The sequence below is a fragment of the Carassius auratus genome, chromosome 37 (genome assembly GCF_003368295.1).
Source record: "Carassius auratus strain Wakin chromosome 37, ASM336829v1, whole genome shotgun sequence".
In the NCBI taxonomy this organism is placed as follows: Eukaryota; Metazoa; Chordata; class Actinopteri; order Cypriniformes; family Cyprinidae; genus Carassius; species Carassius auratus.
Genome location: NC_039279.1, coordinates 10,375,127 through 10,399,761, shown reverse-complemented (window position 1 = coordinate 10,399,761; position 24,635 = coordinate 10,375,127). Strand labels below are relative to the sequence as shown.

The 24,635-nt window shown below is 37.9% G+C and overlaps 1 protein-coding gene across 2 annotated transcripts in view; it reads left to right on the top strand.

The window, feature by feature from the left end:
* The window catches only part of LOC113056151 (bone morphogenetic protein receptor type-1A-like), a 36,164-nt gene that overhangs the window by 6,485 nt on the left and 5,044 nt on the right, over positions 1-24,635 (top strand). The window contains exons 2-7 of one of the 2 annotated variants that reach the window (XM_026222700.1): positions 4,041-4,144; positions 14,125-14,364; positions 23,657-23,828; positions 23,910-24,012; positions 24,096-24,195; positions 24,529-24,625. In XM_026222700.1, the coding sequence (XP_026078485.1) occupies positions 14,289-14,364; positions 23,657-23,828; positions 23,910-24,012; positions 24,096-24,195; positions 24,529-24,625 (548 nt within the window). In that variant the 5' untranslated portion in view covers positions 4,041-4,144; positions 14,125-14,288. The remainder of the gene's footprint in view (positions 1-4,040; positions 4,145-14,124; positions 14,365-23,656; positions 23,829-23,909; positions 24,013-24,095; positions 24,196-24,528; positions 24,626-24,635) is intronic. The other variant, XM_026222701.1, reaches the window with a different exon arrangement.

Below are 24,635 nucleotides of genomic sequence, written 5' to 3'. Positions count from 1 at the left end.
ATCTAACGTTAGATTGAATCTAGATCATAAAATGCCAACTGACAAGTGCTGTTTAACTTTATATAGTCTCGGGAAAAAAAGTTTGTTCATATTTCTCAGCACCTGACTGGGTTGATGATCAGGAAGCCTCAAGCACGGCCACTGCATGACATTTTTGAAGGAAGCAGGCTTACAGGGCAGAATGCTGAAAGACTCTGTTTTCTACACTAAAACCTAGTTTTGCTTAGCTGGGAGTAAATGGCTATGCACTCCTAAATAACCCTCCCGCCCCCACCAATATGTTAGAATCATTTTTGTGCTTTATTTATTTACCTGTTTTTATTTTTTTACCTCATCAAAGCTTTTATTTTAAAACAAAGACACTTAGTAACAGTGCGCTTAAATTTTTTGGACTCAGACCCCTCTATTTATTTGTGTATAAATATAATGTTTGTTTTTTTTGTATGCAAGAGGGGAGTGATTGTTATAAATAAAATGTTTTTTTCAGCTCATTTGTGTTGTAATAATTGTCAGAAACAGAAGTATAACAGTAAATAAATATCGGTTCTGCATATCGGTTATCGGGTACATAAACATACAAATAATCGGTATCGGTATCGGTTATAAAAAACCAATATCGGTCGATCACTACTTATTATAGGGGTACCATAGTGATTCAGGATAAGACAAAAACACGGTTTGGATTATGGATTCATGATTATATATATTGTTTTACATTTTCAACACAAAACAATTCTTTGGCCAAAACAGATGGTACAATGGTACAACGGACAATGGTAGCTTTAGCAACATTAGCCTTACAAAGTGCCAAGAAGCTTTTTCAGAAAGGCAATTTGAAAAAAAAAGCATGATACTTCTTCAGTAGGTGTAGCTGGATCACAAACCATCTTTCAGGAGCAACTTTGTGCAAAACCCGCTTTATACTGACCCTCATTCACAAAGCAGTCAAATGATGAAAAGCAGCGTGTAAAATGATTTGCGCAGACATAAACAAATTTTGGTAGAGTCAAGGGAGCATTTTCTTCGAAAACAGAGTTAATCCATGAATGCAACAACAAAATACAATGTCAAACTAACTTTAGCCTATGTATTAAACATAGAACTTTTAGTAACAAAACAAATAAAAATACCCCATGCTATAGTGCAGGCTATGCCTAATATAAAATAACAAATAACTTGCATTAAGTTTAAATGGGTACAAAACTGTAAATAAGTAAACATGTATAATATATAACCAAATAAATAAGAATCGTAGAACATTTATTAGCAAACGAATAAGAAGGCTCAGAGGCACAGCATACACCTTGATGTCAAATAAATTACACAAAGTTTAAATAAAGTAAAAATCAGCAAACTGTGAAACCAATTAAATAACTAGCAAATGTTTAAAAAAACTTCCAAAATCACCTTATATAAATGTCAAAAGTCAACAGGCTTCTCAAAATACTGTCAAACAGGCCCTTTTGCATTTTGTTTCTAAACTAAATTATCCACCATCATCTTGTCTGTCTCACCCCACTCCTCTTGTCAGCTTTACTCACTCTCCTCACTGGAGAAATGAAATCTAATCTGTGATGCTGCATTAAGCAGCTGCGTTCAGTTTTTAATTGTATTGCCTGTTCTATTACTGAACTAAATGATTTTTTAACTATAAGCAAGTGACGTTACTGGTGTTGTGGCTTAATAACTGTATCACCGTCAGCACCGTCTATCATGGCAAGCTTAGCATGAAGCCTGTGGCTTTAACAGTAAACAGTTTGCTGTCATCTCACAAAATTAAAGAAAACTTCAGCTGTTGCCTTCCCACAGAGCTGAATCGTGACTAAATGCTCTCTCCAAGCTTGTAAAATATCACAAACATTAAGGAATATCATAACCACAGTGTAAAAAGAATGAGTGGGTGCTTTGTAGCTTTTTGCAGGCACAGTTGAGCCCTCCCTCAAGGCATCCGTGTTCCTATCCTCAGCGCCTCAGTCAACCACACTAACCTTCTCATTTCATGGGCTTCAATTTCTATTAGCTATGGCTGATCTTTCGCTTTGATCACATTAGTCTCCCATTCGAGTTCCAATTGCTTTTTATACACCCTCATGCTTCCCTGTTGGTTTTACTAAACCCTCTGGAATTAACAGCAGCGATGACATCTTTATATGTTTGATTTCCACTTCCTACTGCTGTCCCTCGACTTTCTGCATATATTTTCTCTTTCAGCACTCCAACAAAAAACAAGGTCACAAATCGCTTCCGGTCAAGAGTTTTGAAGTGGAGATGTGTATACACAAGCCACTCTAATTACAAATGGCTAAATGTAAAACGGTTGTTTTTAATGAGGGCTATTGAAAAGATTACCCCAAAATCTACAGATTTGGGAAGAAGTCAACATTCCTTGGGAAATAAGTTATAATCCTCTTTCGAAGCGTGGGAAGTCACGGTCAAGTCCTCCTGGCACCTGTATGGATCTAAACGTCTCAGGCTTGGTGACACTCTGTCTGAGGAGCGTTTTTGCCTTGCGTTGGCTGCTAATCCACACAAAGTCTCAGTTTAGTTTAATATGTGAGAACAGCATTATGGATCTCCTGTGTGACCTATTTAGGGTTACTTGTGCAAAGTTTTGCCATGAACTTTCTTGACAGCAATTTTCTTGACACCTCATGAAAGAATGTTTTGGTGTCATATTGTTAAGTTTGAACCTGCCATATTATAGCGTATGATACTGTGTGAAACCTTGCTTGCAAATTTGTACTTTCAGTTTTGAAACAGAAGTCTAAACATGGAAGTAATCTAAGGCTGCAATGAGTGGTTTTTAGTGAGCAGTGTGGCATTTTGTTTCCACTTTTTATAACCAGTTTAAAGATGACTTTCCAAACTTTGTAATCATTAACACCTTATCTATCTCTCTGCTTAAACCCTGCCACTGCACAATACTCTGCAAGATTGCATTTATTTTTTTCTGAAACACTCATCTTAATTCAATCAACAACTGATGCATAGAGCCAAGTACCATTTTTTTTCTTTGATAATCCTTTTCTCTTTGACAACGTTTAAATAATTCTGAAGAAACTGAAATCACGGTATCTAACAAAAACTATTGGATTGTTTCATGAAATACCTTAAAAAGATTTAAACAAAATAATTCTGAAGATGCACATTAGGGCTGCACAATAAATCAAATTTCTAATTTCGATTTATAATTAAGGATGCCACAATTTATATAATCGTTCAAAGTGGCAATTAATCGTTCAAAGTCCACTTATGTTATTCTGCACACTTAAGATGTGTTTTTTCTTTCAACATGTTCTCATAAGAGCTTTTACATTGTTTTAGTTTTAGTATAACATCATGATACCATTAATATTTTTCTAATTTTAAGAAGAAACCAATCCGATGTGTATTTGACATTTGAGGCTTAATACTATAGAGAAGCACAACATTTTTCAGTTTGTGTGTTTTTAGCCTCTTTATTTTTATATAAAAATATGGCATGCGGTTGCATCAAACAATGATATAAAGATAATTTAATTTAAATTGTGATAATCATAATCAATAATCGCAATTACAGTTTCAAGGGAATAATCGTCAATTATGATTTTTGTCATAATCAAGCAGCCCTAATGCACATGCAGTGTCCTAAAGCAACGCAAGACAAATCATGAAAATATCCAAGACTATTTTCTCATTCTTTTGGACTCTGTGCACTCAAACATTGCTGACGTATTTCTTTCACTTGATCCAATTTTTATAATGAGAATAATAAACAGGGGATCTGCTGTCTTTTAAATTTGTGATGCAACCAGATAATGATAATTAACTTTATATGAAATCAAATATTGTTATGCTTAATCTATATGAGCGTTCCAAAAGTGTAAGAAGAAAGTAAACCAAATGACATTCATTAGTATTGGATTCCTGCAGATCTAATTTGTTTTCTGACTTTCTGGGAGTTTGCATTTTATCTCCATTTGCAGAAGTTTTGGTAAAGCTCATCTGATATAGTATAACTGTTGTTTGTGGGTCTTAATGAAGTTTTCTTTGCTCCCCAGGAGCTTGTGGCTTTGCTCTGTGATGTGCAGACAGAAGACTTTTAATGCTGATACTCATGATTACCCTTCATCATCATGTGCTGCCACACTTGCTACCCTGTGAGGTAAGAACCTGCTGCTTCCTGTTGCAGACTGGTGTGCGAAGCTCCTCGTTAATTTAACTCAGTTTATTCCTTTTTACTGTGGTCTTTGTGTTTTTATACTTTTTCTTTCGTAAATCAGGGTCTGTTGTGTTTCACAGAATCTTTTTCTGAAATGAAACTGCTGGTAAATGGTTGGAGTTTTCTATTCTCTGTTAACAGAGGGTCACCTCTTTTTCCAAGACTCTCAATAGCCAATTACATTAGTAAATGCTGCAATTCTTCTTAACTACTTCCATCTCTGGCTGTATTTTCATAGGGAGAGAAGGAGCATACTCCAATCTTGATTACCAAAGCCCAGAGTTTAACCCTTAACCCTGTGTCTGAGACAGAGACAGACTTATGCAATCAGTGAGTTTCCTGTCGCGTAATTATTGGCACTTGATTGGTCTGTCAGAGAACAGATACCCTGCAGCCCACCTCCACTGTTCCACTCCGCATTAATGACCCATGACATATGAGAACCGCGTTGACATGCAGAACTCTGCCACATTGAAGGGATCACCGTTGAGATTTTCTCAGGTACTTAAAGGCTTTACTTTTGATTAGACTGTAGCGAGAGTTCAGATGTCGCTCAGAGGCATGGGTCAATCAGTGCATGATGTAGCGAGCCTTATGGACCTGGGATGTTTACATGGGGCTGGTTGGATGGCTGGATTGAGGGAGGGGCTGTTCCACTCAATTGCAGCCACATGTTTGCAGAGGATGTGGAGCTGAACGAGGCTGTGTGATCTGCCAGGCTTTAAAAAGGGCCTTCGCCTGTGGGCATCTCTAAAGTTTTCCAGTGCGTTCCTCCAGCCTCTTCGTTACTGTGGTTTCTGGGCAAACACACTACACTGTTGCTGTACAATTTCGCATTCATAAACTGCACTCAGGCTGCCTGAGATTCCCATACAATTGCTCAGACAAATCCGTTCTTGTACTGACTTACACTAACACACAGACCACACACATATAACTAATTTGCACCGAGATGGGGCATGGAATATTTCATATGTGACGGCGAACATTTGCAAAAAGCAGAAGCAGAACAACTTCAAATATGCACATGTAGCATAACAGAAAGTGACGTTGTCAACAAACTCTGTTTTTTGTTTGTATTACTTTGGCCACCTGTTTTATGTGGTCTGTTCGTCTGTTTTGACCTGTTTATATGTGTATCTATGTCTTTTGTTTGGGTAGGAGTGCTTTGTCTTTTGGAGCAGCCACACAGCACTTTGGCCAACTGTAGCTAGATGAAACAGAGCTTCACTGCTTGTGCAACATTACAAAAAATGGACTGGCATGAATTCAGTAGGACTAAATGGTTTACATTTTAAAAAGACAAATTATTGTTTTATTCTGACTAAAATGAAAGTTTAAAGTGCATGTAAATGCACTAATTGTTGGAACCTGGATCAAAGTGTCCACAGTCACACTTTGAAGAACAAAGGCTTTTGCTGCTCTTCCTGCTGCTGTAATTAGGGAACAAGTCAGTGTAAAGTTGTGAAATTACAGAAATTTAGTAGTTTAAATTATTGGCTTATTTATGGAAAATTAATAGAGGTTGATTGACCGAGTGGTATAGCGGATGCAAAAAATTGAAATTCTGTCATCATTTACTCATCCTCATGTTGCTCCAAACATTCATGACTTTCTGTTTTCTTTGAACACAAAATAGTATTATGAAGATTCTATACAATCAATAAAAGTCAGTGAAATCAGTGTTGTTTTTTTGGATCGCCTTGACTTTTACTGTATGATCAAAAACAGTTGAAGGTTTGGAATGACTTGGGGTGAGTAAATGTTAACCAAATTTTTATTTTGGGGTGAATTTTCCCTTTAGAGGCATGAAAAAAAATGTGACTTTTTAATTCTCATACTCTGGACTTGTTTACATGTCTTTGCCCTGTTCCGCCCAAGAACTTTTGGGCTGAGGATTTCCACTTATACCAAATTCCCCCTGCAGGGCAAGATGATCTCGGCCAGTGAGAAAGTTTACCACAGATGATAAAACCTCTTTATCATCCCACAGCCATGGAATTTGTGAGCAGGTAGTGGAAAATACACCACTTTCCTTTCTGTCATGCCCTAATGCCATTTGAGAGACAGCAACTTAAACCTTGGTACTTGTAAAACAACCATCACCTCACGTGATAAGAAAACAGATCTCCAGCAGCGCACAATATGTCTCTCCAATCTGTGTGGATAAGAAAGAAAAAAAATAGCCTCCATTTAAACACCTTGTGTCAGACATCTTGATTTGTAAACTCATGCAGGAACAGACATTCTGGCAGCACAACCTCTGCAGAGTGTGAAAATGATCTGCTTGATTCGGAGGAACCTCCTGCCGCAGCCATTAAGCATCCCGCCTAGAGAATTGGAGACATCTGAGATCCCTGCATGAAGTGCACTTTCATGCTTTGCTCATCAGGGCAACGTCCTTCAGCTCAAAACAATTTGCACTTAGTGTTTTTGGGGAAGGGGGCAATGTCACATTCAGTTGCCAGCTGGGTGACATGTGTTTCTATACACAGAGGGACTAGCCACTTAGTAATATGGATTTTGTTCTCCGCATCCAAAAAGAAATGGGCTTGAACAAATCTGAACTGTGGTATGTGATCTGTCAGACTGGATCTCACAATGGATGTGTAGATATGGGAACTCGAATGACTATCCCTGGGTAGAGAACACTAATTTCTGAATTAAGAGTTGTAGACAAGGAAAAAATTAGATGGAGATAATTGAATCCTGAAGAGATGTCCAAAGCTTGGGGCTTTTTTAGTTTCTTATACCCCCTTTAGTCTTTCCAGTTGGAAAATATAGCTAGTAGTTCAGTCTGTTTATACCCGAGAAATGTGATTTCACATGTTATTAATTATTCATGAATAGAAATTAATATTATGTACATTCGGTGTTATATAAGCCATTTTGGCCTTTAAAAAAATAATGTATTAAATAAAATTCACAACCAATAAAAAAGTGTATATAGCAGAAGTAATCGAGTCTTCATGGTCACATGACTGTGCCATGGAAATTGTTGAAGGTACAGATACCCTACCGTTCAAAAGTCTGGGGTCAGTAAAAGTTATTGTTATTATTATGTTATATATTTTTGAAAGAACTCTCTTATGCTCACCAAGGCAATGCATTTATTTGAGCAAAAACACAGTAAAAACTTTACATGGTATAGAAAATATTATTACAATTTAAAATATTTGTTTTCTGTTTGAATACATTGTAAAATGTATTTGTTAATATCACAATTATTTCTTATTATCACGGTTGTAAACAGTTCAACTTGATGCTGCTTAAAATGTTTATGGAAAATTTTAGATTATATCTCCAGGTTTCGTTGATTTATTTAAAAAAAAAATATCTTTTGTAACATTAATGTCTTTTCTGTTAGTTTTTTGTGTGTCCTTTCTGAGTAGAAGAAAATTTATTAACAAAACCTCCTGACCCAGACCTTGTATGGTAGTGCAATGTATAATGCAGGACAGTGCCACAGAGTGCATTTCTGTCCAATTTCCAGCAGAGCTGATCTGTGATTGTTGAAGTGAGCGTGGGCCTTCTGTTGTGTTGTCCAGAATTTAACCTCCCAAGTCCCAGCCATATGTCTGTGACGTGAAGCCCTCTCTGGAGAGCTAGGCTACATTTGGTTGTGGAATGTGCTGGAGCGTGTGCATCTGCTTAAACAAAGCCTTATTTTCAGCCCAATGTTGTAATTACAGACTAGAATAAATCTAGCCGTCTTGTGAACCCACTGCGGCCTCTGCTCAAGTTTCCCAGTATCTGCTCAGGGCTTGTAAGTCCAAACAGAGAGGGAGAGCCATCATTGACACAGCATCTCTCAGAAATATTTATGCACTTTTAGTTAACATTTATGTACTTTTCATTAAAGATTTGTGTTCTCCGTGTGATGAAATGTTACGTTTCTGAAACTAGATTGTGTTGGAATGGGAAATTGCCGAAACATTGCCGGATTGCCTTCTGTGTGAACGCAAACATGTCCTAGGATTGATTCCGGGATCGATCCCGGGCTGGGGACCTAGTAACATTGAAGAACAAAGTTCAGTCACGAAACAAACTTTGTGTGAACAAAAGCCAGAACCAATGCCGTGAAGGGTGTTTCGTAGTGATGATGCACGTTATAGTGTGACTCTTTTACCGGATGTTTTGAACGCAGATCAACATTCGCGAGGGAAAAATATGTGCAAACTGTAATCACTATCCATGCTGAAGCTGAGATTGTTCGCCAGTTTAAGTGAAAGTTAACGTGCCAATTGTTTTTGACTCATACATTCCACATAACATCCTGAAATCACATGTCATTATGGGACCTTTACGGCTTGTGTGTGAACGCACATACAGATTCCAGGAAATCACTGGCAGTATGAATGAACCGGAATCTCAATGTGAAAGGGGCTTTAGTTGGGGACACTTAATTTCCAGCTATATCGTCAACTTGATTGCACAGATACTATTCAAACTGAACTGAGCAGGAGGATGTCATCACCAGTGTTTGGAATAACGGCGTTTAAAAGAACGGCGTTTGGTAACGACATAATTTTTTTTCAGTAACGCGGTATTCTAACTAATTACTTTTCCCGTCGTTACAACGCCGTTAATGTTACTGAACGTTAAATGTGGTGCATTACTATGCATTGATTTAATAAACTATGCAATCCGAACGCACCCCTGGCTCACACAGCGAGTGAGCAGGTGGGTTAATGACGAGATTGTGATTGGCTAAGGCAGGGTCATGTGTTTCATGGTAGCCAATCAGAGCCAGTGTTTTTGCACATATGCTGGCACACGCTGCAGCACCAGCGGCGCCAAAAACACACACACACGCAACAGCTACACAGAGATTCGCAGCAGCAGCAGATATGGCGAGTCAGGAGCAATCCGATGAAAAGTTGGCATTTTCAAGGTGAAGATATAAGCACTACTTCAAATTCATTGTGGTCAAAGGCAAGAACTTGCATGTAATGTGTGACACGCATCTACAAAGCTAGTGGCCAAAAACACTTTTCTTACAAAGATAATACTTGAAGTGCAGGATAAAACTCTTGCTGTCTGTTGACGTGCAATAAATATTGAAAGTTATGTACCTTGTCTGTTCTACTCATTTCAACTGACTTGTGAAAACTGCAAAAAAAAAAGTACAAATTCTCTGACATGTAGCAACTTTTTTTTTTTTACAGTAATGCAAATAGTTACTTTCCCTGGTAACGAGTTACTTTTATTATAGAGTAATTCAGTTACTAACTCAGTTACTTTTTGGAACAAAGTGGTGAGTAACTATAACTAATTACTTTTTTAAAGTAACGTTCCCAACAGTGTTCATCACTGAATTCAATGATGAACTGCCTTTAACTGAAAACCAGTGTCTTTCTATTTGATACTGTAAAGTTGCTTTGACACAATCTGTATTGTTAAAAGTGCTATATAAATAAAAGTGACTTGACTTGAGTTGTATTTTTGTACTGAAAAAGAAAACCCAATGAATCAATGCTTTCACTATTTCAGTCAATTGTAGCAGGGTTATTATTGTATTTTTAACTAAGATGAACTGTAAAATCTGAATGAATAGCAACTTAAAAGTAAGCAAAATATAAACAATTTGATAAAAATGGTAGATGTAACATAGTATTGTGCAAAATCCTGCAGTCCATTTGGATAAACAACACAGTGTGGACAAGGTTAGGCAAACAGTTATTTATGTTGAGCTCCTAATGGTAAAAGAAAATCCCTATAGTTTAATTCTGTTTTTGGCACAGAAAAAGGTGGCTAGTATCATTAGTGCACAGAAATTAATATCAAAGAAACACTGTATGAGCTTGATTGCTATTTCAACATGAACTAATCATTTATTTGCATGTATAACCAGTATATAGAAAAAAACTGGCAATGTTTTGGTCGTTATGGAGTGTCTATATATTATACCTACAACTTATAATTGTATATATTTAATTAATGAAATAATGCTAATAAACCAATCTCTTCTATAACCAAAATCTGCTTTTTGCCTTTTTAAATGAATGGATAACCATTATACTTTAACGGCTGGCACAATAGAAAGCCATATGATGAATCAGAGTTTATCTTTAGTGCTCCATAAAACATGGCCAGAAACAAAACCATTTATACCAAAAACAGTCATATGATGTCACAGGAATTTTCAAGAATGTCCTTACACTGTTCTTCATTTAAAAAATTCTTAGTAGTATCTACTTCCAGAAATATAGATTTATTTTTTACAGTTTTTCACTGTATATGGTAACAAGGTTACTATAAAATGTAAAAAAAAAAAAAAAATGCTAACAACAGAAAATGAGTAGGTGTGTGCAGAGACACTGCTAACGTATTTCGACAACTAACATGAATTTAGATTCAATTTCATCTGGCCTCTCAATAATAAATACAGGTAAAAAGAGCACAGAAGAACCCAAGGTATATTACTGTTGGCTTCCATGTGGGTGATTGGTAGAGCAGGAAGACCTTCACAACACCATCATCAGTGTGTTCTTGAACCCACGACTGTCTGGATAGAGTTACCACAGACCTCCGCCCTCGTTTCCTTCTTCTTTCTGCACTTTCCACTCGATTTCTCTTTAGTAGATGTACCCACAGAAAGATTCATTTATACCCTGCTGCAGGTTTTTTTTTTTTTTTGTATCAAATCCATTGGTCTTCCTAAATTCACATCTTATTTCCCAATAACCCTGTTTCATATTTCCGTTAGAATGTTGTATCTCTCTTGAGGGTTGTTTAGACATCTGATAAGCCACAGATACAAACCAAAGACAGGCTGTAGATGTGAGAGAGAAAGCAACGGCAAGCTGTGAGAGGGCTGTGCTGGTAGCAGAGCGTGACTGAGATGTTGGAAGAGCTGTGGCCAGCGGGGAAAGATTGATCGAGGAGGGCAGGGGGGGTGGGGGGAGCAGGACAGGAGAGAAGAAGTGCAGCAGGAGGTTTGGAAGGCGAGTGCTCTGCAGGAACGTTTCAGTATTCTTATGGTAATCCAGCCTTAGATGAGCCTCAGAAGCAGCCAAGCAAACAATGAGAGTGGAGCCAGGAAGTCTGCTCTCCCTGCTGGCCGGCGTGACTTGAGAGGCAGGCGAGGCGCTGGGCTGCCTGCAAGGAGGGGCCCCCAGGAGGGGCCAGTGAAACGCATGCCAGCACACATATCCACATACCACATTCACTCAATCTATGAGTTAGAGAGAATGGTCGATGCTGGTGAAAAGTGTCGTTTGTATTTGTTTGCGTGCTTCGTGGTGAGCAGGGCTTGTTTTTCTGTAGACTATATAGTACCATTATCACCAGTAGCACAGATTTGGTAATGTCTTTTTAGCAATTCTTTTACGAGATTCTGATTACAAATGTGAAATATATCTGTTCCATTTTGTTTATCTGATGATATTTTAGTTTTTTTTTTTTTTTGATAGGTTGATGCTGGATATTGATACAGGTATACAGTATACAGATAACCACTGTAATAATACAATGGTTGTGCAATGAAAATCCAGTTAATAATAGTAAAATTGGGTTAAATAATGATAATAAAGTTAAATAAAATAAAGTTAGTCTTTAAAAAATATAAAGAGGTTTAGTTAATCTATTTAAAAATAATTTATTAACAGTTAAATATAATTTCTTATATTCATTTTTCATTTATTTTCACATAAACTTGTGATGCCTAAATTCACTTACAGAATTTAAAACGATTGATTTTAGTTTTTAGTCTTTTATTTATAGGAATTTTATAACATAACATGAAAACAATAATGTATAAACAATTATTGGGTTAATTTTAATATTGGTCCATCCCTAATGCTGCCAGGTGTTATTTGGTGTTGGTCTGTGGTTTTTGTGTTTATGTAAGGCTCTGGTTTTGTACACGTTTATTTAGTGTGTGCATCGATCAAGACCACAGACTTGACTTAAGATGTTTTGGGTGATCCCTTTAGTTGTTCATCTCACCTGCCCTTCCAAAACCTGTCTAAAAGCGGATGTTTGGCATCTTACATGTATCCTTTTCTTCAATGAAATGGACTTAACTGAAAAAACAAAGATATTCAAAGGCGCTGTCAAAGCAGCATTATCTTTGGGGAAACGAGTGACACAGCTCGCTCTGTTCCTCCTCAGATTTCTGTCTCCAGAGTTACTTCCCTTTTCAAGCATCATATGATTGAAGACTGTGGGAATGCCTTCCCAGAAACCACATGGCATGCCTCAGTGATTTGCTATAAGGTGTGGTCATTCTATATGGTGGCTACAGTTGCTTTACCTTTCCCCCCATCTCTCTGCTCTTTCATCCATTCAAAGGAAATTAATGAGGAGCTTTCCTCTGAAAGAATGCTCAGTGAGACTATAAATTATGCCAGATAGCACAGCTCTATGGCATCTTTGCCATTTGATTTACTAAAGGTCCATCTGCTGCAGAGTTTTGCTTTGCGCCAGTTTTCAAACTGTGCCATTGATATTAAGTTGTTTGCCACTGCACGTTCACATCTGTAGATATTCTTCACAAGAGCAAATAGATTTTCCCAACCATGTCTTCGTGTGATTTAATTTCTGTTTGAATATGGAATGTTTTTTTGTTTGTTTGGTTTGTTTCTCTCTCTCTCTCTTTTTTGAAACTTTCTTTAATACTATGTGTGTGCTGTGACTGTGGTTTGGAGGATCTTGTTCACAGATACCAGCGTAAGTGCCAGGCACCTCATGATAGGATTGTTCTTTCTCTGTCAGCACACTTCCTGTCTTAAGGCCATGAAGCTTTCCGCACTGACTAGTCACAGCATGCTTTTACCAGTCTTCCATCTTTATCTCTCTGAAGGCATATTCACACCAACAGTGAATTGTTCATTCTGGTTTATTACAGACTTTAATGCAAGATCCCACCCACCTAAAAATATGGATGATTTATACACACTTTATAAATGTGTTATTGTTGTTATTGCTATTAGTAGTAGTAGTCAAGCTTAGAAATATTTCATATATAATAATAGTAATTGTAGTAGTAGTAGTAGTAGTAATAATAATCACAATCATAAAAAAGTCAATTGTGCTCTCTATGAAAGTTGCACAGTTTAGTTTTAGTTTCTTTACCAGGAATGGAATGAGTTGTTGAAACCTGTTGCAGGTCATATCTCTCCATCCTTTGCCCTGTAAGAAGGATCCATTCTGTCTTAAGGGGTCCCTGTGAGCCAGAGGAGCCCCGCCTTTTGTTTCCCATTACCCAGGAGTCAGGGAAGTGTGAAAAGTAGGGCGCAGGTCGGGGCCCTTTGTCCCCCTCGGGCAAATGAAAAGTGACAGACACCGGCCCCCTCTCTGTGCCTGTTAATTCAGGCCCCCAGTCCCGCAGAGCCTCTGAGAGCCACTAATTGCATCGAGACAAGCAGGGGCTAAGAGAGAGCAGACACATTATGTTATTAACGCAGGACAAAACCCAACACCAGCCATTTTATATGGGACACTGCTTAAAGAGAAGGAACACTTCTAAAAAAAACAAAAAAAAAAACAATGTTTTTATTTTACTAATCCTCAAGTCATTCCAAACTTATGTGACTTTATTTCTTCTGCGGACCGGAAATGAAGATATTTTGAAGAGTTTTGGTAACCAAACTGTTTTGGTGACCATTGAAATCCATTGTAAGAACATTTTTTAACTGGTTTTGGTGACCATTGAAATCGGCTGTATACATATATATAAACAGACCATGATGAGTAAACAATGGCAGAATCTACATTTTGGGTGGGATATCCCTTTAAGCAGCCTTCCAGACTCAGGGGTCACGCTCTCACAAGTCACTGTGCTAAGATAGAAGTGCAAACGAATTTAAATGGCATTCCAGTTCTCTCTGTCGAGCTTGCTTTCTGGCACTGAGCAATGAAACATGTCACAATGATGGTTCTGAAACATTAATACGTGTTCCTCTCTCTCTTCATTACAGGGCCTTAAACAAGAGAAGGCTGTAAAGAGGCCTTGAAGTCATCATCACATCACAAACTTTTCGTCAGTCTACTCACCTTCACACCTAACTGGTGACTTTGTTTGTCTCAAAAGTGAGAGTTCAGCACGAGCAAGACAGCTATATAATTTCAGATCTCAACCAACATGATAAAAAGCACCTCCATGGTCATCGTCCTTGGTGTTTTGGGAGCTGCCGTCCTTCTTTCGCCGTCGGCTGAGGGTAAGCCAGTTCCATTATTGTTAAAGTGTCTACACTTGACCAGCAGACCAAGCAGACGCTTGGCAGTAGCTGCAGAATGTCTGTTTTGAATCACAAACCCCCATAGCAAACAAAAATGCGGTTGTTGTTTTTTTTTGGTTTTGTTTGAGTGAGGCAAGAAGGCGAAAACTGCAGATGACTGGAAGGGTCATCTGTTTTGTTTCATCTGGATGCACAATAGAAGTGCAGCAGCAATTTATAATACAACGCAGACTGAGGCAGCAGGAGAATTGATTTCGCCGTATTTGGATGATACCCAGTGTTTGCAGAAGCCTGTTTTAATGGATGGTGGCCTTTAAAAACATAGCACAGTAATGGCCTCGCTTTTTATTCTCATCAGGCCCCGTAAGCTCAGAATCTGTCTCTTCACATTTGCAATGCATTAGCAAACAGACACTATCTGCCAGGATATTCATCTGAATTACGTTATTTAAGTTTATTGATTTGATGACCTTCTGATTTTCTCTCATATGGGTTGACAGTAATGGAGACTTTGCCTCCATTTCAGGTAAATGCAGACATGAAGATCTGCATACTGTTTTCTCTCAAATGTAACGGTCTGAATTAGAGACTGTTGTGTGGCATTCACATTGTCCTTAGGCATTTGTTATCTCAGCAATGATTGTTTTTGGAGAATACACTTCTTCGGGCTCAGGTGTGAAGAGGTCGTTTTGGTCACATTTGGCTGTGCTTAGAAACAAAGGTTTGGGTGATTGGTTTGAAATTGTGTGCGTTTATATGTTAAGTAGAGGAATGGGGGAAGAGTGTGTAAATGGGCAGACAGGATTGTAGATGTGTGTATTTCAGGCAAATGCTGTCACTTCCAGGTCCACTTCCAAACATGTTTTGGATGCATAGAAATGTGTCACTGGTGGGTGGAGTTCTGTTGAGAACCGCGCCGTGTTCTGTGGAGATTTTTTGGGCACAGATTCCATGTGAGCCTAGCTATGAGTCAAAGTATACTTTCTTACATAATATGTTGTTATACAGTCAACAAGTTTTCCAGGCTTCAAAACATCACTCAGCAATTTTGCAGTTGTCCACCCTTGTTGCTTAAAAACAGTAGATTCATTGTTTAGGTCTGAAAGCTGCCCACTGATGTCATGAGGTCTTACTATCTGTTTCTGTTTAGCGCTTTGAAGTTTATTTATCGAAGTGCCTCTCTATTTTAGGCAATGATATCTTGGAGTCATAAACGCTGTCTATTCTTGGCAACAGAAAAGCCATGGGAGAGAGAGTTTTCCTCCCATCAGAACTAGAGACTCTATGGAGTCTGTTAGAAAAAAAAACAGATTGCAAGAGATTAAGAAGTTTATGTCAAAGCTCACAACTCCCATTAACTCCTTTTAGAGTTAAGCTCATAATATTGTAAACAAAAGGAAATGACCAAGGCAAATTAAAGTCTCTGGGGTGCAAATGCAATTTAACTATATTTTCCTTTTTTGTTTGTTACAACACTTTGAACTGTTTTTGTTCACTGCCCTGACGCCATTTTAACCTTCCTGTTTGCTTGTAAGCCTAGTTTAGCCTCTTTAAATATATTCTCCTTCTGCTGTTTCCCTCCCTGAAAAGGAACAAAAGAAGAAATGGCAGCAATTTCTTCTCACTCGTAAAGTCAACCAGAGCCTTTAAAACAAAGGGTAGCTACCCTCGGTCATTGCAAAGGTTCCTGTTAAATGATGAGGGAGAATTGAATGCCATTGAGAACAAGAGAGGGTGAGAGTTGAACTGCAGATGATGAATGCTGCAGAGCGTGTTTTTTTTTTCTTTTTCTTTTGGAAGCTAACCTGAGGGCAGGCCGATATGTAACACAGAAAAATGTCTGCTTACTGCATATGGCGGCACGTTCCTCTGAGAAATGTCATGTCATTCAACACATTTAACACAGGCTTTCAATCTTGTAGCTAATAAATGAACTTTATGGAATTTATTATTATTACCTTATGGAATCTGCCTTTAGAGGAGAAGGTGAGGTTGAGCCTCACAGGAGAGGAAAACTGGCAGTAAGAGGATCTAGTTACTCATCTGTGAGGAGACCCGAGCAGTCAAATTGAGGCATTTTTACGTACTAGGTTATATGGTACTATTGAGATCACTCCCTGATTTGTTTTACAGCTTTAGTTTGGTTCGGTTTTCCCATTCATGACCTTTTAGCACGAACATATTAAACCCTTAGTAAATCTCAAAATGAATTTCGTTTGATACTGTATGTTAAAAGAACGTTTCAATTCTGTTTTGATGTTTTATTTACTAGCATTTAATAAATGAATATAGCAAATCTTCAGCAAACCTCAAATTAAATATTCCGTATTTTTCAGACTGTTTACTAAATTTTGTAATGTCTAAATTTAAAACAATTTTAGGTTTGGTGTTTCTTATTTAATTTAGTTTAGTTAAATTTTTATCGGCTTATCGGTTATTTTCATGAAAACATAACCATGAAAAACTGATTTGCTTATTGATATTAGGCAGATTTTAAACTATCATTACATTCCTATGAATAAATTGTGATTAGTTTTAAATGAATCACTCGTTGAGTCATTCTGTCCCTCTGCTTTCATTTCCCATGATGCACTGCTCTACCACACTGGGCCGCGCGCCCGGGCCCAACTACAGGAAGCTTGTTGAGTCTATTGTCGGTGCTGTGAGTTTCCCTGACTCTTTAACTATTTCCTGTATTGTGCTGGCTGACAGGTAGTGGACTAAAGATGCCAAATGCAAGCTGTTCTCCGGAATTAATTGTTACAGTTTGACAATGAAGGGCTGTGATGGTGCACGTGACTGGTCCTTTCCTTATTTTTGTTGACCACAATTTCCAAAGCATTTGAATAGAGACCTCCATTGAGCCTCTGTAAAATGACATGCCTTCACTCCAGTGAGCATGTGTTCAGCAGTGCTGCGCCGGAGCCTGTTAAAGGCGGTCTGAACTCTCACTTTTACAGCTTGCTGTTAGGTACTTGGCTCTAGAGGTGTCTCCGAGCCCATTAGAGCTTTACTTTCATAAAGGCAGCAAACTTTATTGGTCTGTGTCAGGCAGGCCGTTGTTTTCCACATGTTCTCTTTCTTCCTTCCCTCGCCTTCCATTTTTAACAAGCTGGTCTTCAAGCTGGTGCTGGATTCTTATGTGTTGGGGGATTTTGCCCTGAAATGGGAGCCCATGTGATAATTAGAATGATCTTTATTAAAGAAATGAAAGTAAATAAATAATAATGGCAGGTTCAGGTTAACTGCCACTTAAAGCTTAAGTCGTTCCTGCCAGCCCACAACCTAAAGCCTGGCCTTTCCACATCGTTCGGTTTCTTTTTGTTGTAAACGTACAGATTCGAATGAATAACCGGTGTAGAATTAAATAAATAAATGTCTCTAATATTTCAGCTTTTCAAAGGAGAGCAAACCTCCTACGTGTCTTCCCTCAAGGAAGCATGATTCACATGTTATTTTGATGTATCTAATGGATACCCAGTGATGTATTTTGGCACAAGGACATCTCGGAGGATTTTTGTGTTTTTATTTACCCTCTCCTACGTTTCTGCTGCAGACACTGAGAGACTGTCATGAGGACCAGTGTCTTGATTATAGGCTTGCGTTCCAAACGCCCTCATAGAGACTTGGCTGGCTTATTGCATCATTTCCTGTTAAGTCTTACTGCAGCACTGAGCAATAATAGCTACAACACAGAACACATGGAGATTGATCCACAAAGCGTAGTACTTTTCAGTCTGCGGTTTTGAAATTTACAGCTAAAGAACAGCTCCTTTGCAGTCTTGCTGTCATTTTTGTACTTTACAGAAACCAGAAGCTGCTAGCATAGCCCTTTCACAAAGGCGTGAATACGGTGAAGCACTCATATTCTTTGATTACCTCTTGACCAGCCTCCCATTACAGCCTCAATAGCGTCTGAGCTGCCTACTCTACCCTCTGCTTTAATAGGGTCAAACCACAGATGTTTACCCTACAGATCACAGTTAAAGCTTCAGCTACTGCCTCATCTTACGCTGACCTTGTTCAAGAAACACAATGGCATGAAATAAAGGCTCTTTAAAGTATGTGGACACTTATACCACATTTAAAAAACATTGTTGCAAGATCTTAAAAAATATAAAAACACACACACATATATATATATGTATATACATACAGTGGGGCTCGTAAGTAAGGGCACCCCTTGCAGAATCTGTGAAAATGTGAATAATTTTCAAAAAATAAGAGAGATCATATTAAATGCATGTTATTTTTTATTTAGTACTGTCCTGAGATACATCTTTTCATCCTGAGGACAATTGAAGCACTCAAACACAACTATTAAAAAAGGTTCAAACATTCACTGATGCTCCAGGAGAAAACAAGATGCATTAAGGGTTGGGGGTGAAAACTTTTGAACACAATTGAAGATGGCCAAATTTTTCCTGTTTTGTTGAAATCAATATTTTTATTTTCATTTAGTTCTGCCCTTCGTAAGCAACAGATATTTGTATGTTTCCCGGAACACAAATTAAGTACAATTTACCTTGATCTTCAAATTCCAAAATTTGCAATGCATCTTGTTTCCTTCTGGAGCATCATTGAATGTTTGAACCTTTTTTAAAAGAGTTCAGATTAGGGTTGGGTATCGATTGGGTTTTATTCGATACCAGTGCCATTTAGATACTTTTAAAACGGTACCGGTGCCTAAACAGTGCCTGAACCGATACTTCTATAAAAATAAATAAATAAATACATACAATTTAAAAAAGCCTTAAAAGGATAACATTAAAGAACATTACAAATATTTAAAATAAATCCATAGCATTTATACGCTTCTTGGATACTCCCATTTCCCAAGCTTCTCTTACTCTTAATGGTTAATAAATGTATTTCATGATCTGTGTCATTATTTAATACAAAACCACACATAATGTTTCTACTGTATCTCAGTCAAACACTCTGATACTTAGTTAAAGTGAGTGCTGTCTGTCACGGTCTTTAATCAGTTCTGTATATGACTGTATGGTCATTCTTCATACAGTGGCAACAATGTCATTTGTAAAGTAGCCTAGTCTTGGGCATATTAGTATTTTCACCCTAAAAAAGGGGTTTAGGCCAGTTATTTATATCTTTTGCTGTAATGTGTCAGTAGGAAATATCAGTTTACTTTTCCAAACATAAATTTTGCCATTAATTTTAATAATATTCTAGTGAGATTGTTGAATGCACATGCACTCTGACAACAGACTGCCTAAGACTAAAACTTTTGCACAGTAGTGTATGCATAAAGTACGTTTAATTAGATTAAGAATATTTAAATTGAATATAATTCAAGTATGCGTTCATATGTGTTAAGAGCTAGATTGTCGCTGGAGGAAACAGCTGTGGTTTGATGAGCGGTGAACGGAGGGAAAACTTTACAGTAGATGAAAAACTGATTGCTCCCTCGTGACCTATTGTAAACTATTTATGAAAAAGAACTGCACAGATACAGATATTCTGAAATAAGGCACCAAAATCTGTGTGCTGATTCGGTTCAGTGCATACTGGTTCCATAGGTACCGGTGCCATATTGGTACCAGATTTCGGTACCCATCCCTAATTCAAATATGAATATAAAAAATAAAATATAAAAATATATAATATATATAATATAATATAAATATAATATAAATATAAAATATAAAAAATTACCTTGAGACCACAGAAGAAGATATTTTGAAGAATGTTTAAGCTGTTCTCTCTCTATATAATGAAAGTCAGTAGCATCCAAAACAACACTAGTCCCCAATGATTTTCATTGCATGAACCAAAAAAATAAAGAATAAATATTTAGAGAGACATTTTTTAAAATCTCTTCTTTTGTGTTCCACAGAAAGTCATTCAGAATGTTTGAAATGACACTAGTGTGAGTAAACGATGACAGAATTCAACTTTTTGGGTGAACTGTAAAAAAAAGTAGTAGTTTAGAAAAGTTAGTTCTGGGAAACATCACTTTCTTTGCAGATCCCACTTGGTTTGATATTTTGATGTTTAATGCTTTGATTTTGAACTGTGTCTTAAATGTCCAAATACGATGACTATGATAAACTCTGATTGTCTTCACTGTTGCTTCACCACCTCCTTCGATTGGATGTGTAACTGTAGAGAGATGTGTATATGTTTAGGCAGACTGCATGGAAAATGGAGCCGAAGTGTCTCTTTAAGAGGCTGGCGGAGTCTGAGCCGAGCTGCCTACAGGCTGGGAGAATGCGGTCAGCAGGACTCATTACTGCCTGAGTACTGCCAGACCTCAGACTCCACGGTGACGGCGAGCCAGAATCAAGCACACATGTAGGAGCATGGCAATGCTCTGTAGATCAGTCTCTACGAGCCAAGGAAAACGCAGAAAGGGGGAAGGAGAGCAAATGTATTCAGTGGTTTCTCAATGTCAATGAATCACTCAGTTCCTTAGAGGTACTTCAGAGATGTGCAACAAGTCGCATCTGCTCTGATTTAGTAACCCTTCTGGCTTGAAACCTGTTTTATGTGTTTCAGCACAGATAACATTCCTGCGCCCTGCGGTTGTTTGTGTGCCGTTGTTGTGGTTGCGGGAATCTAGCTTGTGCTTAACTGCGCATTGTAGCTGTTAGGACGTGTAGGGCTCAAAACATCATAAAAGATTGTCCTGCCTTTTACAGTCACTGCTAAAAGCATGTTTCTGACTACACGATCGCATTCCTTCAATTTACTGGCTGAGAGCAAGGCTTTCAGAGCGATACTGTTTTTCTTTCTTTCTTTTTCCTGTCTCTATTCCACCATGTTTATGTTACCGGTTTCCATCTCCATTATCACACTGGGCCCTGTGTGACAGCAACGGCGCCTGGACTAAACTGTGAAGTGATCAAAGGTGTTACATCAAATGCTTTTGCCGTGTATTTTGAATCTTGCCCTAATGGAGGGGGCCGTGGGACGCCTTCATGGCTTCAAATGAACATTTCTCAAGTGCAGAAACCGAACCATGACACATAAACAGGAGATTTATATCGCTGGCTATCGCAGGAGTGGAGCATATGAATGGACTGACTCATACACAAAGAGACAAAGCATTACATGAAAAGAGAGGAGGACCTGAGAGTGTTTGATCAGTCTCCAGAGCTCGTGCCACTCGACCTGGTCTTCAACCTCACATTTATACTCTATAATCCTGTCTCTTGTGTCCCTAATCTGGTCTTTCACTTTCCCTCCTAATCCCACTTCTCACCATTTCAGCTTCAGGCCATTCAACAGAATGTTTCATGACACGTTCTTTTGTAAGAGAATTTCCACAAATTGACTTGGTGTTGAGTAACATCTTATCATGTGTGACACATCTGTTCCAGGTTCCCACTCAATAAATCTGATTATAGCCACCGCATTGTCAAGCACACTTTTGTTTCTGGCTGTGCATGATGTTTCTCCACTCACATTATTTCAAGTCCCTGGGTGAATCTCATAAAACATGCTCTGGTCATATTTCAGCCAAACATCAAAATGAAGGACATTATTTTGTGCTAAAAGTCTTTTTTAATTTTTTTTTAGGAAAATTAAATTTAAATATATTTCTTTTTATAATGATAATGAAACATAATAAGTATATTATAGTATATTTTATTATTTATATTATGACTATTTATGCGTTTGTTGTAGTACCTTAAGTTTCTGATGGTTAAATTAAACCGTAATAGTAAAGTAAACTTTCTGCTTTACTGTAGAATTGTAAAAAAAGAAGAAAAAAAAAAATATATATATATATATGCCTTAATTTTTATTTTATTTTTTCTGTTTTTTACTTGTTAATTTTGGGGATGCTATGTGATCTGGTCATGTTTTCATGAGATTCTGCTCACAACTTCTACAAACCTTGCTTTTTTGTTCTTTTCTAACACAATTCTCTGTCATATCTGAGATATAGTATTCCCATATTTTTACATATATTATTACACTAATTGCTCTTTGCTTCTGTCAACAACGCTGTAGTAGCATACAAGCATCTCACAGAAGCAGCTGTAACTGCACTTAAATGTGCTTTTTCAGGTGTTTGCCCTCATTGATTGCACTGAATGTGAATGTATCGAAGCCCTAACAGAAACAATATATTTATGAGAATCTCGCTGAATTCTCCTGTAGTGTGATTCTCCTGTAGATGTTTAACAAGCGGTTTGTTTGTTCTCTTCCTCCGATATTATTGTACCACGTCCTCTTCATTCCCCAGGCTGGTATCAGCTCTCAGGGTTTAAAGCATCCTGGCTCCACGCTTCTGTTTTATCAGACTGTATATCAGTTTAGTGGTCTCCACCCCAGCTGATATGACTATGAGGTGTTGCTGTCGTGAAACTCTGCTGATAGCAGGTGAGATCTGCCTACTGGATGGAGTATGATATTTATATTTGTTTGGATTTGCCCCACTACTGTGGGAAGTGAGGCACTGTGATTCAGAGGGACTCTCTCGTCTCCATCTGAGATTTCTGTTAATATTCAGAGAGAAGACTGAAGGAGTCTATGTGGGACGGGTCTGAAGTGCGGCTCTAGTAATGAGATCCTAGGTGTGGAATGTGGTGTTTTACTAAACAGCAGTATGCCTGTTTTAGTGTGGGCTTATTTTGACTGGGTTCAGGCCTGCCCAGACCTGCAGGACGAGCAGCAGGGCTTTAAGAGGAAGCACCCACAGCAATACTAAACACATGAGTCTTTGTGCCTGGGGCTGTCTGTCTGTGACAAATGCTCACGCACTCAGACGGATCAGGTTACAACGGAGAAATCAGCTTGTCTCTCTTTCTCTTTGTTCCAGTTTTCAATCCTTATCGCCCTCTTTTACTCACAGTGTATGGTGATCTGTTTTCCTCACTCCCACATATTTATCTAAGATCCTTAGATTCCTTCCAGTATAATTTAGCACAACATGAAGTGAATAAGAGGGGTTTTGTTTCCAAGTGGCTGTGAATTCTTTTTTTTTTGTGCGTGTATAAAAATCTGTATTTAAAAAGTGTGTGTGTTTTTATATATATATATATATATATATATATATATATATATATATATATATATATATATATATATATATATATATATATATATATATATATATATATATATATATATATATATATATATGGTTTGGTTTGGTTTTGATTTACAGTTTTACTGCTTTAATAAAATGTTTGATATGACTCAATGTTTGTGTAATCATGTGCAATTATGATGATTTTATTAGAGACAGTTCAATTCTAGGCAGTCTAAAGTCTGATGTCACATATTTCAACCCATCTAGGCGGGCAGAACCCAGACTACATGCTTCACGGCACTGGAGTCAAGTCCGGATCGGATCCAAAGAGACCCCAGGCAGGGGATGGGTCCACCGTGGCCCCCGAGGATGCTGCCCGCTTCCTTAGCTGCTACTGCTCAGGCCACTGCCCCGAAGATGCCACGAACAACACCTGCGAGTGAGTACACCGTATGCTTTTCCTGCTGTTCACACCAGCTACTTTCCACTTGCTTTAAACGGTCTTTGTGTGTTTACACAGAACGAACGGCCAGTGTTTTGCTATCATAGAGGAGGATGAGCATGGCGAGGCTATCCTCACCTCTGGCTGCATGAAGTATGAGGGCTCTCACTTCCAGTGCAAGGTAATACATGAACGGGAGAGTGAAGAATACATGTTTAAGTGCTGAAGCATTACCATTGACTGAATGTGGTAATTGTTGTCCAGGACTCTCCTAATGCTCAGACCAGACGGACCATTGAGTGCTGTTCCACCGATTTCTGTAATAGAGACCTTCAGCCCACACTTCCACCTCCTATTCCAGGAAGTAAGTTGCACGTCACTTAAAATGAACCGAAAAAAAAAATATTTGTGTGCATATTCACACTTTTTTATTCTTTACATATTTTTTATTTTTTATCTATATTTTTTATCTATTTTGTTTATTACATTTAAAAATTAATATTTTAAAATATTATAACAATTTAAAATAATGGTTTTCGTTTCGTTTTTTAGTAATATTTTTAAATATAGTTTATTCCTGTAATGGCTGAACAGCGATTACTTTAGTCTTCAGTGTCACACAATCCTTCAGAAATCATTCTAATATGCTCATTTCTTCTTCTCAATTTTTTAAGTCTGTTTTGTCATTGTAATCCAGATCCTCCGTTATGGAATGCCCACTTGCTAGCCTTCATGATCTCCGTGACAGTGTGTTGCTTCACTTTGGTAGCCATAACCGTGGTTTGTTACTACAGGTGAGACTTT